General features: G+C 35.0%; 1 protein-coding gene across 1 annotated transcript; it reads right to left on the bottom strand.

Moving 5' to 3' along the window:
- Window positions 16,693–17,755, bottom strand: LOC18793283 (zinc finger E-box-binding homeobox 1). The gene has a single exon (XM_007221547.2). The coding sequence runs from the start codon at window positions 17,610–17,612 to the stop codon at window positions 16,917–16,919; it is 696 nt and encodes a 231-aa protein (XP_007221609.1). The 5' UTR covers window positions 17,613–17,755; the 3' UTR covers window positions 16,693–16,916.

The raw sequence follows: 20,455 nt of genomic DNA on the forward strand, positions 1-20,455 counted from the left end.
TTTTAATTTTTTTAATATAAAAAAGTGTGAATTTACCACATTATCCTCATTTAATTAATAATTTCAATTCTTAATATTTGCATTAACCAAAGACATTTTCTGGTATTTTAAATGTTTTACCATTCTATATTTTTTGCTTTACATATATAGGTTATGATGTAGCAATTGACCATTCACCGTAAAATTCATGTTCTCTCTTCTGCATCATAATTTTTCTTCTTATGTATAATTTTAAAATAATGAAATAGCAAATGAACCACTATTACATTAATCGGTGTCAAAAATTGATATATCTAATGTTACTTACTCGAATTTAAGACATATGATGAGTAGTCAATGTGACAAAAGAGGATACAAATTTAAACGACCTTAAGGAAAGTATGCATTCTGAAGAATGTTTTATAGTTATAATATTTTAGCTATTGGTGTGCAATTATTCCAGCGAAAGGCTTCCTTCCTTCTTATGCACACGTTGTGGGAAGAGGAGATGTGGTACATGCAATTTGGTGGTGTTAGGCCATCCCATTGGTTGGGGCTCTAAAAGGGGTTGATAGAGCCCCATTTAAAGCTCCGATGGAATCTTTGGGGCTCTAAAGATATCTCTCCCACAATAAGAGGTCCTATATTCATGGCGGGTTCTATATTTTTTTATGATGTAATTTGATTTACATGTTTTTTTTTTCGCTAACTATTTTACTTTAATGTTTGTTCATGTTATGTTAGTTTTTTTTTTCTTTTTTGGGTGAACATTTCAACCCAAAAAAATCAAAATTTGGACAAGATTTGGATCAACATTTTATTTCATAGATACAATACAACATGGTTAAATTAAAACAAGATGCACAACATGAATTTGGTGGTCCTTCCAAAGTTGGATATGGGTCCCTTGCATTATGGCTTTCCACCCCTCTCTTATCTATATTGTCAGATAATAATTGTGGTAGCATGGTGATAGCTGGATATGGGTCCCCTTTGTTATGGCCTTCCATCTCTATGCCATTTACATTTGTCAGATAATAATAGTGGTAGATGGATGTGAGTCCCATTTGTTATGGCTTCAGATAAAAACCTAATCTCTTCATATTACATCTTACAATAACCGTTGGATCGAATTACCTCATATGAATCTCATTCGTATATTTGTTATCTCTTAAACCATCATATCCTCTATAAATGAACAACCACCTTATTTTCATAACACACCACCTCCCAACCCTTGTATTCTCAATATTCCTTCTTCTACCACCGCACTAGAATGGCCAACAATGAATATGATAGCTCTTCTAGTGATGAGACAAGTGCCAACATAATGTTTTTGAAAATGTTCGAAAGCTATCAAAGGAAAAAAAGCAGCGAAGAAGAAGGAGAAGACTTTGATAGTTGTCCACGAGGGCACATCGTCACGATGACTACTATATCAAGAGATCGAGTAAGTGCCCATGAAAACCTTTTTCAAAATTACTTCTCTAACCATCCATTGTATCCCCCGTCAGAGTTTCGTAATAGATTTTGAATGAGCCGTGAGTTGTTTAATCGAATAACGGAACAAATTGTCCCTTTCGTCGATTACGTCAATCAAAAATCTGATGCCACTGGAAAACCTAGTTTCTCACCACAAGTGAATGCTTGCATATGGTACGGCAGCTGACCTCAATGATGATTACTTGAAGATAGCAGAGATCACATTATTTGAAGCTTGCAAGAGATTATGTCATGCAGTCAACAACTTATACGGAGCTGAATATCTTCGTAAACCAACAAGGGCGGACCTATAAAAACTGCTCCAAAAAGATGAGGAACAAGGGTTTCCTGGCATGCTAGGAAGCCTTGACTGCATGCACTGGGAGTGGAAAAACTGCCCAATGTCACACCATGGAGCATACACTGGCCACCATGGTCGTCCAACCATAATCCTTAAAGCGGTTGCTTTTTACGACACATGGATCTGGCACGCCAACTTTGGAATGCCGGGAGTATATAATGACCTCAATGTACGATACAAGTCATCTCTTTTTGATGATGTCATTCAAGGACGTGCTTCGCGGGTCCGATATTATCTGAATGGGAAATAATACAAGCAAGGGTACTATCTTGCAGATGGAATATATCCAAAGTGGAACACAATTGTCCAGTTATTTTCGAATCCTCAAAGACGACAACATCAATTATTCTCTAGGATGCAAGAGGCGTATCGTAAGGATGTAGAGAGAGCTTTTGGAATTCTTCAAGCTCATTTTGCAGTTGTTATGAGGCCTGCCCACCAATGGTACCGAGAAGACATTTGGGAGGTACTGAAGACTTGCAAATTCTTCACAATATGATTATTGAAGATGAGCGTGACCAAGACGACATAACTCCTGCTGAGGACTCACCATATCATGTAGAGGAGGCTATGGTATCTCATGAACGTGGATCACGCAATATACAATTAGAATCTATTAATTGAAGCATAATAAACGATCCAACTGCCCACTACAACCTTTGATTTGATATCATTCAACACTTGTAGAAGCAATATATAACATAACTTCAATGGTTTTCTTTTTAAATTTAGTGTTGTGTGTTTAGAATTCAATAACTAAATTACAATATTCTTGAATTCAATCATTTCATTAAGTTAAACAAACTAAAATAATTTTAAAATAATAAAACAAAGTACAATGAAATTTAAATAATAAAACAAAGTACAGCGGAATTTAAATAAAAAAAACTATTAAACTATTCTAGAAATCATCATTTTTTGGGGGTTGGGGACGATAGACTTCATCCTCAAAGTTTAGCGAACAAGAAGAACTTTTCACGATAATATCGGCTTGTTTCTGTTGGACCCATCGCCTTCTCGCTGGAGTTTGGATTATGGCGGTTTCTTTAAAAATAACCTTCAACTCATTGTTCTCAATCATACAATTTTTGTAAGACCTCATAATTTCTTTGAGCTCTTTATCATCTTGAGATGACTCTTCCACAATAGCCTTTCTTTTTAGCTCTTTAGCTTTTTTGTGTCCCATAGGCCTTCGCCGTGGGTTTGAGATTTGTGGGGGCGCTTGAGTTTCTGGAACGGATTCATATGGTGAATCTCATCTACATAAACGGATTCACTCATTGGAGAAGCGTTCATGGAGGGGGAGGATTGGAACCATTCAAAGGGTTGCCACTTATGAGCATGTTGAAAAACATTCCAACAGTGGTCAAGGAGGAATGCTTTCTTGGTCATCTCGAAACAAAGTCGTTTTGCATCAAGAATCTACACATATTATATGCATGAATTTAAATTAGTTGACAAAATAAATTAAAAAAAATTAAAAAACTCACATTGCCCATTTCATTTTGGCCACTTTTGTTTAACCTTGCCACTTGAGTAAGACACTTGGAGAATTTGTTGCACATTTGGGAGATGTTCGTCCAACGCGATTTCAAGCTCTTTGACGATCTAACTTCCTGGGCATCGAAATAAAATTGTATTGACAAGACCCGGCCCAAATTCTTTTCCGAACAAAAAGTCAACTTTTAAACCTATTAAAATATTTCCGGGGTAAAATTATCTTTTACTTGAATAAATTAATAGTTAAATATTAATTTAGGATCGCGGTATTACAATCTACCCCCTTATAAAAATTTCGTCCTCGAAATTTCGTATCTATCATTCGAAGAGATGAGGGTACTTGGCCGGCATATGCTTCTTGGGTTCCCACATAGCTTCCTCAACGGCTTAGCTTGACGGGGACTTAAGTTCCTACGTTTCCCAAACCTCATCACCTTCCAAAGAGGTAATTCCAAGAATACCCGCTCACCAACTACAATTTCAACATCCTTGGGCCAACTGTCCATGTAACCCTTCTAGATGTATTGGGTCATTTTAGACTTGCCAACGTCATCCTCTATATGATTAGGCAAAAGCTCACTAGGTCTTGTACTTGCAACTTTTGAAGTTGATGATGAAGCTTCAATCCAAGGTTTACTTGATTTAAAACATTCCAATGTCTGAGGGTTTCTTGAGACCCAATAGAGATCACTATTACAATCTCCACCACATATTTCATCAGCTACAGAATGTGGGCCTTGCAAGAGAAGAATATAACATATTTGGCATTTCCGACAACTTATTCTAACTCCTTCACATTCCTAGCCTTTAAAACATGAATATCACCAAACTGCAAACCTGGATATCGGTACCCTAGTGCCTTTCCCGACATTTGTCCGCTATCAAGGATAACGCAAAGTGCATCTCCTTCTAGAATCTATGTTAGATCAGTTGTCCTCATCAACATATACCTCTGAGGACTATAAATTCCCTCTTTTCTAAAACTGTTATTTTCCTATTTCTTTAGAATTGACAGACGATATTGCCAATATGATCTTTCGAAAAGAATACTAGAAAGGATCATCTTTACCAATTTGTGATCATCATCCCTCTCACCAAGATTACCTTCTCGATCTTTCATAAGTAACTCCATAAAGTACTTTTTTGGCACCCTTCCATGACTTAGAAGTGCCATTAAATGCCTAGCAAGATACATATTTCCATGTGATTTGCTTACCTTAGTTATCTCAAACAACAAATTCACTGTTTCAAGGTACCACAACCAATATGAACTCTCATTGGTCCGACCTGAACGACATGCAACTCAACAATCACTAATTTTGCTACCTTGATTAGTAACTCCCTTTGTTGACCTTGCCAACTCGAGCACTTCCCTTATGACAAAGCCTTGTCCTTGCTCCTCTAGAAACGATATACCACCTCACTATGTTTACTACAACACTCACCCCGAATGAAATCTCTTGCACCATTCTTTTCTTGCACTAACGTCATGCCAAGACTCCCTGGGCTCTTGGACTTGAGATACCCACAATTACCTTATTTCTCTCAGGATGCTACACAAGGGTAACATCCCAAACTTATCGAGATATGCTGACTTTCATTTTTATCTAATTCTTTTTCTTTATCCCAGTTTGAAATCCCCCAAAAACACCCTGAAACGTCCAATGAGGTCATCCATGTCGAGGATGTCTCATTTCGTGACGGAGCACACTACACTACCCACATACTAAAGATGCACACAACGTGCAGAGTCCACAAAAAATTGAACCTAACGCTTTGATACCAAGTTGACAGGACCCACCCCAAATTCTTTCCAGAATAAAAAGTCAACTTTTAAACCTATTAAAATATTCTCGAGGTAAAATTGTCTTTTACATGAATAAATTAATAATTAAATATTAACTTAGGATCGGGTTATTACATGTATGAATTTATCTCTTATCCGATTCCACATCGTGCCACTTGATTGACAATTACGGATAATGGGATATTCACTAATGATTATCCAAGCTCGGCATAGAGCAACATCTTCATCAATGGAGTAATTTACACCTTTTTGCTTCGAACCTTCGGTCATTGGTGGAAAAGAGATTAACAAAAAATTAAATAATTTATTGAGTGAAAAAAATTGACAAATTGATCAAGAGTGATAAAGATATTGTGGTATGTAAAAATTATAACAGACATGGTGGATATTTATAAGAAGAATTGAGTTGCAAATCTATTATAAAAAAAGAAAAAAAGAAGAAGAAACAATATAGCCATTTGACATAATGTAGTCGTTTATATTCATTGGTTTCGAAAAAGTGGTTTAATAATATAGCCGTTTACACAGCTTTCGAAAAAGTGGTTTAGCATGTTGGGTTAGCATGCTGTTGAGAAAACAAAAAGAAGGCAAGTATGGCTTTGTACAATCGCAAGGCAAGTGAGAGACCAAAAAATATGGGCTGCAACTTTTCTCCTTGCGGGACCCAATTGGTTTCAAGGGCTTCAACCAAGCATATAGATTTAGCTACTACTCCAATTGGGCTTCAAGTTTTAGAGCCTTGAATTTGCACCATTGGGGTGCCTTTTTAAGGAGAGTTTGTATTTATACGAGCCTTATGGTGGTTGAGCCCCAAATAGAGCCCCCATTGGGGATGGCCTAAGGCAAGTCGAAAATTTTGGAGTCTCACTCATTTTGCAAGCAAGATAGAAGTGCAAGGTGGCTCTTTTGCAAATTTATTCCAAAAAACTTATGTGGTTTTGTCTACAGTGGAATTGGGTAAATTTGCATGTTGTTGCTGGCGTGTGTGGCAGATGAGAAATGATAGTTTGCATGTGAATAAGATGGGACCGTTCAAAGGGGTGGTGGAGAGCCATATGGAGTTATATAAAAGTTTTAAAGTGTGTTATATTACAATGAAATCACCACAGGTTACTTGTTAAGTTGTAAGTTTAGATAGTTAGAACATATTAAACACTAACCTGACTCAGATATGGTGATGATGTTGATAGCACAGTAGGAAAACCAGAGAGTTCTTCTCTAGAAACCGAGCCTTATAGCAGTGATTCTAGATTGGGTGAATTTCTGTAAAGCTTGGGGTATCTCGGCTCTAGGAGGGAGCTCTCTATTTATATGCATCTCTCTAGGAGCCTTGCCCATCAAGAAACTCCTAGAGATAACCTTCATGTGATAGGATTAGTGAATCTTAATCCTTATAGAAGTAGGAATCTCAAAGCCTTTATATTTATCTTAAACACTTATACATTAGTCTACCATATGAGATAAGGATTGAGTTCTTGATAAACAATGAATCCTTTGCAATCCTATATCTATTAGAAGATCAGTTCTGTAGGTGTAAGACAATAAACCATCTTATATTTTGTCACACCCCAGCCCACGAATTTATGTAATCTTGGATTAAGATGTGATTCACACCTTAATTATAGAATTTAATAAAAATTATAACTAAAATGTGACGAACATTCAAGTAAATAAATAAATATTCCATATAGAATTTTCAGCGGAAACAACCACATCTGAAATCTTACATTTTTATATTATTTTACAATTTAGAACAATTCAAGAGTTCACGAAAAGAGTAGCTCATTATTCAACCACAAGCTATGTACATAATACACTCTATAAACATGCCAAAATCTTCACAAGTCCTAGATTTCAGGTTCAGTACCTACAAAATCTAATAGGGGTGAGCAAAACTACAGCTCAGTAGGGACATAAACCTTTTCATGGTAAATTGATATAACTAAATTAAGCGACATGCAATCACTCAGTCAATTATCATATCAATAATAATAATGCATGAATTCTCTTCATCTACTCCCGTTAATTCATATAACTGTACAAGCAGACATGCACGTCCCATACCATGCTTATACCACTTAGTCCCGAATGCCCATATATTAACTAACCCCCATCTCAATCATCCCATAATTCCCCTTTTGTTAGTCATCTTGTCTAACTCCCTGTCGCCAGTCCCGCATCACCCTATAAAAATCATGTGCATTGTGGGATCCATAAGATCTGGTACATGCCAAAAGTTAGACTTACTACACAAAAGATAATTTTCATAACCCTATTTTCCATTAGTATCTTTCCAATCCAAGAACTCCAACCAATTTCCATAACATGATATAATTTTGCCATTCATTTATCTCATATATCAAAATATAACCACACCAATATTGATCAAATAATTAATAACAAGTAAACACCCAATAACAAGGAACATCAACCAAATTGTAATACCATGCATAATATAATGCTCACGAAATAAATCAATCTCTGTAAAAGATTCCCTAAGAAACCCCACACCTCGACCCTAATTGTAACATCTCATCCCAAAATTTAATTTAATTTTCAAAATTTTAAAGTAAAATGACGACTTTAACCTTAGGGTTCTTTGGTGGTTTAGGGTTGAGTTTTCGCTCGGGGCTAGTTTGGAAATTTTCTTAGTTCCTATTGCGTAGTACTTGAGCTTACGAGTTCGTAGACAGGCGGCACACCCAAAGAAAAGATTTGAAAACGGAAAGGACGTATCGAGAATTACCGAGATTGTTCGAAAACTTTAAATACCCAGCTCTCTCCTCACGGACGTGTGAACCCCCCAGTTCTCTCTTTTTCCTGCACCTCTCTCTTCCTCCTTTGACACAGTCATTGTGCAAACAGTGACCGTTTGTTTTCCCGACGACATAATGTCGCCGTCTAGCAACTTCTGATGACGAGACCGGCAGGACAATGATGACCACTGATTGGCAACCATGTTTAGCCCAAAGCCCGACCTCCCCACCTACCAGTGACCATGTCTGGGCCTGTTGAATAGTGCAGTACTGATATGTTTTGTATAGTTAACATGATATTCTTTGTCAACCTGCTTATATTATCTGAACAGTTGGCCAAGATCCCTAGCCACTTGCCCGACTTGTCTACACAGGTGGTTGATTAGTTTCGCCCTTCCCCCGTTGCCTTGGGATATAGCCCTTTTGTGGGTGATTGCAGGACATATGCATGATGTAGACAGTCGCAGGTATGGCTTTCAAGTAAAATGTGTGGGTCCATGTGTGCTGGGTGTACAATGATAAACTTGTTGAATAGTTAGGTACTTAATTTAAGGGCATGAGATTCAGTTATATAGCTTGTTGAAATCAAGGTAAAGAATGATTCTAGAATTTTATTGTTGGTTTCTTGAATAATATTATATTATCTGAATTGTGATTTTTGGTAGAAAGAACTACGTGTGGCTTGATCCCTCAGTAAGAGTACTTAGGCAACCTAGGCTAATCTAAGTGCAGCTGCAAGTTTAGGCTTTGTTTATTTATATTGGTAAAGGGGGGGCCTGAAGCCCTTTGAAATTTTTGCTAATTGGTGTGTGGTTTATACTTTGTGTTTGCTGTGCATGCAGATTTTTGGGTTTAGAGCCAGTTTCAAGGAAGGCTCTGCCGATTTTCTGGTAGAAGTCAAACCCTAAAGTTGTTTTGGAATTAGGGTAAGAAGTGTATTTTAGTATTTTGAGCTGACACATGCATGATGCCGGGTAGGGAGAGGGTTCGTCACGGATTCTTAGGGGGAATTTGGGACAAGTCCTTTCACAAATGCTTTTGCAAGGAATGTAAGACAATTGCCAATTTTCCACCACATTCACAAACTTAGTCGCTTACTCTATCTTCTTTTCCCTCTCGCTTTCTCCTCTTTCATTTTCTTTCTCTCTTCTCATTCACAACCATGCATGAAATGAGGCAATGAAAGTCCTATTTATAGTAAGAAGAGGCGTCATGCATTTCGAGTGTGAGGCAGAATTGCTTTCATTGGTTGCATGTAGATTTTCAAGTGTAGATAATTGTTTCTACGATTTCTACAGCGCATGGTAATAAATCTTAGTCACAAAGGCACAATGACACATGTAAGTTTTAGTGTGCTGCAAGTAATTGTATTCTTATGACACTTGGGAGTCTTAGTGTCTAACAAGTAATTGCAAATATTTACCACGTTGATTAATTAGCATGCAATGAATGTAAAGTTGCTGACTACTAATTAATAGTAGGAGGTGTTGCATGCAAGAGATGAGGTGATTATGTTCCTAGTGCCCAATTCTAATACGACCATGATTTAAAACTATTATTAGACTTTAGCTACTTAACACTCAGAAGATAAAAAACACAAAATTTATTTATTCTAGCAATTAAATATTATTATAAATACAATTATATGTATTTATCGCATAATTACCCATATATATAAATTAAACATCCAACAAATATTTAAGGGCACCCATTTAGAAAAAATAAATACTAAATATATAATTTAAGTTATTCAAATGAACATATATACAAATATTTAATATTTAATAGAATAAAATATAAATAATTATTAGAATAGTACTATAAATGTAAAACAAAAACAAAACAAAACCAATATATATATATATATACACATATAAATATAAAAACGTTTAATCATCTTTCAAAAAATTTTAAGAATACGGATTCTCACAATCTATCATCCTTAAAGAAATTTCATCCTTGAAATTAAGATAAAAACTTACTGAATGAGAGAACAATTCTGGGTACTTACGCATTTCAGTTTCTAACTCCCACGCAGCTTCTTCTGTATTCTCATTCCCATGTAGCTTCTTTTGTATTCCCATATAACCAAAGAACTTTGACCAATGGTACTATTTTTGTACGTAACACTTGTTCGTTATGATCCAAAATCTGTATTGGTCTTTCCTCAAATGATAGTTCTTCATCTATATTGAGCTCTCCCCAATCTAGAATATGTGTTGGATTAGGTTCATACTTTCGAAGCATAGAAACGTGAAAAACATTTTGTACATTCGAAAGTTGAGGTGGTAAGGCTAATTTGTAAGTTACTTCACCTATTCTCTCTAAGATTTCAAATGGTCCAATAAACCTTGGAGCTAATTTTTCAGTTTTTCTAAATCTTCTTACTCCTCTTCACGGTGAGACTTTAAGAAACACATAATCACCCACGTCAAAACTTAATGGTTTCTTTCTTCGGTCAGTGTCGTTCTTTTGTCGACTTTGAACAGTTAAGAGACGTTGCTTGATAATTTTAATCTTTTTGGTTGTCTCTTGTACCAAATCAGGTCCTAGCAATATAGTTTCTCTTACTTCAGTTCAACATACAGGTGACCGACAAGGTCTTCTATATAAAGCTCCATAAGTTGCAATTTGTATACTAGATTGATAGTTGTTGTAAGCGAATTCTGCCCAAACCAAATGATCTTCCCAACTTCCCCCAAAATCTAGAATACATGCTCTCAACATATCCTCTAAAACTTGAATAGTTCTCTCTGACTGTCCGTCAGTTTGGAGATGAAAAACGCTACTAAAATGTAGTTGTGTACCCAACGCTTTTTGAAAACTTCTCCAAAATTTAGAAGTGAACATAGAATCTCTATATAACACAATCAAATTAGGAATCCCATGTAATCTTACTATCTCCTGAACATAAAATTTTCAAAGGTTTTCAGTGGAATTTGTCGTTTTGACTGGTAAGAAATGTGCAGATTTAGTAAAATGATCAACTATAACCCGTACTGCATCTCATCCCATTTGGATATTTAGGTAATCTGTAACAAAATCCATGGTTATATGATCCCATTTCCATTCTGCTACTGGTAATGGCTGTAATGGACCTGATGGTTTTTGATGTTCAGCATTCACTTGTTGACATGTAAGACACTTTGCTACAAAATTTTCTACATCTCCCTTCATGCCACTCCACCAAAAGTTACGTCTCAGGTCACGATATATCTTTGCCCTTCCAGGATGAATTGTATAGGACAAATGATGTCCTTCTTTTCTCAGACCAGAAATTTCTGGTACATACAATTTTTTCAAATATCTTAGTCCATTATCTGCGTGGAAATTCCATCCATATGGTGTCTCTCCAATTGTAATCTTAGTTCGAATGTCATTAGACATAGAATCCGATTCTTATGCCTTAATTATTCTTCCAATCAAAATGAGGTGGTTACTAAATTACATAGATATGTACAATCCTCATGCACACGTACATATAAGTCAAAATCATAAAGAGACTCCATCATCCTTCGTTTTTTATTATACAAACTAGCTATAAATCCTTGGGGATTTCAACTTAAAGCATTTGCTACCACATTAGTCTTTCTTGGATGATAATGTAAATCTAAATCTAAATCTTCTAAATATTCCATCTATCGCCTTTCTTTATGATTTAGCTCTTTTTGTGTGAAGAAGTACTTCAAACTCTTATGATTTGAATAGAGTTAAAAATGTTCTCCATACAAATAATATCTCCACATCTTCAATGCGTGAACAATGGCTGCTAGTTCTAGATCATGTGTCGGATAATTCTTCTCATGTGATTTCAATTGACGAGAAGCATCAACAACTCTATCAGATTGCATCAAAACGCATCCTAATCCATACAATGATGCATTGGTGTATACTGTGTAACTTACATGAGGTCAATCGAATCTTTAACTTTTGAAATGCTTCTTCATACTTATCATTCCAAATAAATTTAACTCCTTTTTGTGTCAACTTGGTCATCGGATTAGCTATCCAAGAAAAATCCTTGATAAATTTCTTGTAAAATTCAGCCAAACCAAGAGAACTTCGAATCTCATGAACATTTTGGTTGTTTCCAATTCAACACTGCTTATACTTTTGCAAGATCCATGGCGACGCCTTCTTTTGAAATAACATGTCCTAAAAACTTTACTTTTGTCAACCAAAATTCACACTTACTTAGTTTGGCAAATAACTTATGTTCTCTCAATATCTGTAGAACAATTGACAGGTGTTGTTCATGTTCTTCTTGAGATGACGAATAAATGAGAATATCATCAATGAACATAATCACAAACTGATCCAGGTAAGGTCGAGAAACTAGATTCATTAAGTCCATGAATACTGCCGGGGTATTTGTCAATCCAAAAGGCATTACTAGAATGTCCGTACTGCGTTTGAAATGCAATTTTCTATACATCTTCTGCTTTTACTCATAATTAGTGATAACCAGAGCGAAGATCAATGTTTGAGAAGTATCGAGAACCTTGCAGTTGATCAAACAGGTCATCAATCCTAGGTAATAGGTACTTGTTCTTGATGATGATTTTATTCAGTTGACGATAGTCAATACACATCCTAAGACTTTGATCATTTTTCTTCACAAAGAGTGCATGAAAACCCTATGGTGAGGTACTAAGACAAATGAAACCTTTTCTTTCAAGTTCTTGAAGTTGTGTTTTGAGTTATTTCAACTCTGCTGGTGCCATCTGATATGGAGGTATAAAGATAGGTGATGTGACATGGTAGATATCTATAGAAAACTCCACTTCATGTTCTGGGGGTAATCCAGATAACTCTTCAAATAATTACAATTTTTATTATCCAAGATTGATTCAAGTTTGCAATTATTCTTATTTCCATAAAAACTGAATGTTTTCTCTTCGCTGAGAGTCATAGTCACTATCTTTCTACCACAATAAAAAATAGCTTTAAATTGGGTAAGCAAGTTCATCCTCAATATTACATCATACACCATAAATTCCAATATATCAGGTCAACAACAAGCTTATGATCTGATATCTCTGTTATGCAGGATCTACACACCTTATTAACTTCGACACATTTACCCAACAGAGATCTAACCATCAACAAAGATTTCATAAATTCATAATATAGCACTGTCAAACTGAACATTAATTAAGCATCTTTCGCTTGTCAAACTAAAACAAAAAATTATGAGCGATGCATGCTGCATTAGTGAGTTTGGGCATTTTAGAAACTGAATTAACGGTGCTGCGGGAGGGCTTACTACTATTTTATGGGAAAGGTTTTCACAATCTTATTATTGGGTTAGATTCGTATGAAGGAGTTAGTTACTTTAATGGCACTGAGGTGTTACGGACTAATATTAGTAACCTTGTTCAAGATGTTCGGCTTTTGATGGAACGATTGGATGTTGTAGAGGTGCGCTATCAACCTAGACAAGAAAATCAGGCCACTCATTCTTTGGCTCTATATGGTTTTAAGGAGCTCACTCGATTCATATGGGAGGATTAGGCACCAATTTGGTTTTTGGATGTACTTGAGTCAGATAGGGAGGAGAGTAGGTTTTTGTTTTGTTATTGCGTGTTGTGGTACTCTTTTTTTTTAAACCGAATTTTTCTCCTTTGGAGGTTTTCAAGACACGGTTTTAATGAGACCACAAGATAGCATTGCACCATTCCAGTTTTTCTGGGTGATTGTACTTGATTTTTCCAGTATCAATGAAACTATTTTTCCTGATTAAAAAAAAATAATAATAAGATGAAGACTCTAATCCGTACAAATAAATAAAAAGATGAAGACTCTAATTTGATTTTCTCTGTTGGATACATTAATTACTACAAGGTTTTTGACTGTCATTTGGTAAACCATATTCTATGAGCCCATATATAAGCAATCAGTCACACATGGACATGAATGATGTTTTCATTGTAGTTAGTTGTGTTCCATTAGAGCATCTCCAGCAGACTCCCTATTCTCTCATCCCTAGCTACTTTAGCTAAAAAGAATGAAAATTCTTCTTCTAATAGACTCCTTACTTGGCTCTCTATTTTGGAGAACCAACTTTTGGCTCTCCACATCTAGCAAGAAGGAGGGAGAAATGGAGGCTCGTCAAATTGAAAGAGAAAAGGGGAGAGAAGGATAGAGACATTTAGGAGGTTGGTGGTGTTGGGTTTCTACTTTTCTTTTAAATATATCTGATTTGCAAGAGAAAGAGAAAGAGAAAATAATAATAAAATATTTCAGATTAGCCAAAATAGAGAACATTGTTGGAGGAAACACCTTTTAAGTGGTTTGCTATAATAGCTTTCTAGTTATTTTAGCTAGAGTTTGACTAAAATTTGGAGACTCTCCTACAGATGCTCTTAGTTCTTAATTTTTTGCTCTCGTGGACCTTTTTGTGTGTGCCACTGCCTTTTGGCTGAATAAAAGTGTTAGTCTATTCAGTCAATTTAAAAACATATACAGAATAGTAAGAGCTCTTTGTCCGTAATTATGATACTACTCGCCTCTTTACTTGTAACGAATGTGAATAACATTTTGACACATATGCAAAAGTAATTCATCAAAAACATAAAAGAGAAATTTTTTTTGTTTGCACATGTATAACAATGCTATTTGTAAGAATGTAAGAGCTCCCACTTACCTAATAAGAAGGAAAGTATTTTCCTTATAATTATAAATTATAACTCTTAATTTTTGTTTATCAGTCTGTGCTAGGCCATTGGATGGAACTTTGAAACTCATGCATTATTTTAAATGCATGTTTAGTCTCTGTATTCTGTCTCGATTTCAATTTCGAGTAGTTACATTACTTTTATTTTTCTCTACTGTTGTATCAAATAAACACGAAAATTAAAATTGAAAAAAGTTTTAAAAAGTTCTTAGGGCAGTTTTCAAACCCTCAACAATATTTTTCTCAAAATCTAATGGATTTTTTCTCTCTAAATTGAAAATCCGGATTTTATCTAAATGGATTATCACAATGACCAAAATTGGGAAGAAACAAAATAAAATTAGTGTGTTTAAAATCGAAATTGAGACAAAACACAATGAGGAAAAATGCATTTCACTCTTATTTGGAAAGGTTGAATACAAGAAACACATGGTGGTTATGAATAGTTTATTTAGATTTTAGAGGAGGTAGGCTGACCTTGAGTTGAGCTGTTCACAATTTTAATGCTTTTCTTTCTGCCTCCTTTTCCTCTCTTCGGAGCTAAGGAAGGAATTTCAGCCCCTGGAGAATTGAGCGTCAAAATAAACCCAACATAATATTCATATTCATAGTGGGTTCTGTGGTGGTGGGGTATTGCTCCTTGCTACCCTAAAACCTGCCAAATTCTCGAATCTAATACAATAATAATATTATTCTTTCCTCCAAATTAGAGTGGGTCTAGGGAGATTGACTGTCTGAGTGGTTCTTTTTTGCCTTTTCGGTGTTTGGTTGCGTAGAGTGAAATGTATAAACTATTAATTTCAAGGGTTTATTAGAATCTTAACTGTAAAAATAATAATAAATACGTTTATATGAAAGGCTTAAATGTCAAAATAGTTCATGTGTCGGTCAATTTAGTTTTCGTGTTATTAATTTGATCAATTTGGTTATTGTGTTTGTTATGTTAGTCAATATAATCTATTCCGTCCAAATTCTGTTAAATCTATAAATCGGTGTTATTTAATTTATCCCCCCAAAAAAAAAAAGAGAAAACAAAACTCGGTTTTAATTAGCCCCAAAAAAAAAGGGAAAAGAAAAACTAAATACCTTTTTTTTCTTCTGTAACTTCACCATTATTGATATGTAAAGGGAGTTGATTTTCCAACTCTTCCTTTTTTCAATTACACCCTTTGTTGAAAATTACATGTTCCTCTCATCTTTTGTCCACTTACACTCTCTTATTGGAAATTGTATGTTATAGTAAAAGGTATTTAAAAATGGGAGCTGATTTTTTCACTCCCTTTTTCTTCACTTACACTCCCTTTTGTTTTTTTTAATACTTCTTAATTAATTTTGTTCTTTTTTGTTCTTTCTCTTTCCTATTCCTATCCTACATTAATTTCCTTTTACTTCACTTTTATATTATTTCTTTTTCTTTATACATAATTTTCCAATTTGCATTCCATTTTCTTTTTCTTTATACTTTTTATTATTATTTATTTTTCTTCATGCCGTTAAATGAACATGATAATATTTTTATTTTATTTTTAGAAGACCTATAATGCTTAATGAAGTTAATAAAAAGTTGAATTAAGCATTAGAAAAAAGAAAAAGAGGGCATAGTCGGGGAGGGGAGGAGCTGCACATCGATTCGTAAAAGTGGGAGCAACCTAACAACCATGTCAATCTCTATCCCCAACCATTTTCCCTACCGACACCCAAAGGCCCCAACTCTCCAAGCCACACTTACCCTCCCCAACTCCAATGCACCCACCTATAATATATACAATAAAAGCTCATGCAACCTTAGCACTCTGCAATGGTCCTTCCCACTTCTCCACCCGCTGAGCAGTTACTCATCTTCCTAACTAGACTAAAACCTTTTTTCTTTCTCTTTTCAAGTTTTTTTTTTATTTTTTCTAATGATATATTTTAGTTTAATTGAACTTTTAATGTATTTTAAAATTAATGCAACTTTTTATTAACTTCAAAACTTTATAGGTTTTCAAAATAAAATGAAAAAAAATTATCATGTTCATTTAATGGCAACTTCAATGGAACAAATCAAATTGATTAATAGTCTTAAACACAGTGATCAAATTGGCCAAATTAAAAAGCATTTTTTTAAAAACCCAAAAAAAGTGTAAATGGACAAATTCCAATTTTATTTTCGTCAGATTCTCCAATAACTAATGAAGAATTAATATTTAACAGCAAATATTGGCAATCGCCACTAGTAAATTGTTATTATGTAATCAATAACATCAATAATTTACCAAGGTTTTTCAAAGTACCCAAAAGACGAAAAGAAAAACAAAACCAATAATTACCCCAACTAATCAACCGAGTCTCAATTTTGGGTACCCAACATACTAATCAAGCTTTACTACAAACCAAAAATCTAGCTTCCAGCGACCTTTGCTTATTTACCCTTGCAATAAAGGCTTCAACTCTTTTGTTTAGTTCTTCAGCAGGAATTCCAGCTGCCTCCTCCTCCTCCTTTTTTTCTTGTTCTATTTCTTCCTCTTTTTTCTCTTTTTCTTCTTCTTTTTCTTCTTCATCAGTTCCCTCACATTCTTTAAAGTCTTCGTCCTGATCAACTTCATGCTTGTCTTCTTTAGTTTCATCAACTTCCTTCTCTTCAAGTATCTTCGCATTGTCCTCCTTCTGACTCAATATCGGCAGTTCGGTCCTCTCTTCTTTCTTCTCTTGAAACATTGAGGTTGGCGCCCTGAGACTTCGAGTTCTCTCAACATACTCGTTGTACATCTCATTCGCGGGAGATGATTGCCTGCCGCTGAGCCGCGATTCTCCAATAAGGAAGACAACTATGAAATTGACCACAATGAAAAGGCACCTGGGGTTAAAGAACCCGGACCAAGAATTTGGAAGAGACATAAACAACAAGTGTTTGGCAGTGTAGAGAAAAGGAAACCAATGAGAGTAGGAACAAAGTAAACAGCATGCTATTGCAATAAGCAAATGAACAATAAGACTGTAAAAAATTTGGCTGTTGTTCTGCTTCTTGTAACTCTTCATGGCTCGAAGCTTTTCACCCTTGATTGGATCCATATATTTATTGCACAAAATGGTCAGAGGAATTTGGTGGGATTATTAGTTCTAAGTTGGTCCTTTGAGAGGAGCCAATTTAGAGGACTAAAATTAGACAGTGAGTCTTGATTGAAATTTGATTTCACATCTGACTGAACGTAAAGAAGTGAAAACAAGGTGTATATATAGGGGGGGGGGGAAGCTGGATATTTTGGAGGGATTCAAGGCATGCATGCTGCTTTATTAATTATTGTACATGCATTATACTATTGTGTGAGGGGAGGGTTACTTTATGAAAAAGCTAAAACAGGTTGAGAATGTGTTCATTATTTGCGTGCTTTTGTTTTTCAGCCTCCACTGCTTTCACAATTCCTTTTCAAGGTGTTGATGGTTTTCAATTTTCCTCTTCTGCGCTAAGAAACATTCATTTGCATCATCAGCAACGAATTATGAAAAGCTAGCTACTGGTTTTTGCATTTGGATATAGGTGGTATGGTCGTACGTCCCTGTGACATCAACCCTCTTAATTTGTTCAGTGTGACAGAAATTAAAGAAAAACAGCATAGCTTCCTACCCTTAACTTCCATCATATTACACCACTTTTTGTACAGAATTAAGTTTTTAGTGTATGTTTATATACATATATATAGATATTTAATGACAATAACGAAGGCAATGAAAGATTCGGCGAACAAAACTACACACAAAGGTCTGGTTGTCGGACTACCAAAACATCATACTTTTTTCTCAATTAAAGGGATTGGAGGGAGCATAGCCCCCCATATAACAACCCCATCCCTTAAACACCCATGCAGTGAAAATTTATTAAAGAAAAATAAGAAAAAACCTATATATATATATATGCCAGTGTTATACTAGTACTATATGCATGTAGGGATGTCTCAAATAAACTTATTTGAGTGGTACTCTTGTATGGTTCATCACACATTGTATTTTAATGATCTGAACCGTTTAGTTTTTAGATATTCCCTCAAGGATCGTCTCTGCGGAAAAAAAAATTCACTTGAATCCAAAACCATTTGACAACTCAATTAGATGGTTGTTATTATAGTCTTTTCTTGAAGCAACGTGTTCGTATATTTTATTGGTCCCAATTAGATGTCTTAATGATTTTCAATTTGCATAATTTTTTGTAAGAATGATCTATGAATGAAGACTTGCAAAAATAGACGGTTTGGATCGTTGAAAAAAAAATTCTTAGAGAACCCTAAAGAAATTTTATTTGAATGATCCCTTAATAAAAGAAAACTGTATGTATGCACATACGTAAGCACGCCATATGTGCGATCTGGGATTTCTCTTTATAGCCCATCCCTTTATGAAGTACAAGAGAACAGAGCACGCCAAGACAAAACAAGGCATAGTTTTAACAAATCAAAACATTAGCTTTGCTCTTTATGTTAATTAATCACTACATGGAAATATTGTTTTCATTGAAATTTATTTGCTTTCACCAATGGTTTCCATATCTAAAGTTAAGAGTAAGTTAAGACTAGTTGCCATGAAAAAGTACCACTTTTAGGGTAGGCAGGCATTGCAAGAGAAGAGAATAGCCGTGAAGATGCCCCAAATGCCACTTTTAGGTTTTTCTATTTCAAAAAATTGATGCGCATGGTTTGCTTTTCTCCATATAATAGAGGCCTATCGCAGTATGGCATTGGCACATGTGTTGAACTTAAAAAAAGAAGAGAGGAAAGCACTTTGTAAAGGAGCTTCTTAAAAAGCTAGACAAGAGGGTCGTTGTCAAAATTAGCAATGTGATTCAAAGATTAACACAACAAGGGTTAATTAAGGGTTAATTAGAATCTCACTCTCAAGATTGATCAAATGGAAGTTGGTGCCAGATATATGGAGTGCCAGTGCAGGAACTTTGAATTATTGAATTAGAGGTACGTAGTGCTCATAATAAAGAAGGCTAAAAGGAAAATCCCCAAAAGTCCAAACCTACCTTCCACAAAGAAGGTTAAAGAAGTTAGTGGTGGGTTTGGAAAGCAAGGCTACTGAGGTAAATTAAATATATCAACCATGAGAAGAGCAGCTTCCAAGTGTTAACTTGTATTAATTCATTATAATTTCTAATGCTTTCAAATATTTGGCATTTGATTGTTGACCCATCAGCTGTCATGCATATGCTAATTTACAAACCTAATTCAGCTTTCCAAGACCACATACAGCAAGTATATACCTGATAGATGCGCCTTTTTCATCTTTTTGGAACACAAGTATGTGTTCAATGTATATACATTCTGCTTTTATTAAATGGATGGTTTTAACAGATTCCACTATTACCACAGAGAGAGAGAGAGTGGAGTCCATGTATTTGGATGTGAACATGAAGCTTGACAGAAGGACATAAAAAAGCTTTGGCTTTGTCTACAAGTATATTTATGCAGTAAATTAACATGGGTCTTGATTGTTTTATTCTATATATCAAGTTGGAAGAATAACATGTGATCAAATTTCATTCAAACAAAAACAATCTTTGTTTTAGGGAGCTGATTTTTCCACAGTAAATTTAGGTTTTAGCCACCAAAAAACTTTTACTTTTAAAAAAGCTAAAACTTTTTCAAAAAATACGGAAAAACCTCTCAACTTTCAAACCAAATACATGCAAATGTAAAGGATTCCTTAGGAAATCCAAAAATAAATAAGGGCAATTTTGTCCATTTTGGCTTCTTTTAAAAAATTTCTCTCTCCTTTGGCCTTTTCCAAAGTCTCCCCTCCTTTTTTTGTTGTTGTTGTTATAGTAAAAATTATTAAAAAAACAAAAGGGAATGTAAGTGGAAAAATCAGCACCCTTGTTGTTTGTGTAAATTTCTCACGGAAGAATATTCACGGATGAT

This window comes from Prunus persica, chromosome G1 (assembly GCF_000346465.2).
Source record: "Prunus persica cultivar Lovell chromosome G1, Prunus_persica_NCBIv2, whole genome shotgun sequence".
Taxonomy (NCBI): Eukaryota; Viridiplantae; Streptophyta; class Magnoliopsida; order Rosales; family Rosaceae; genus Prunus; species Prunus persica.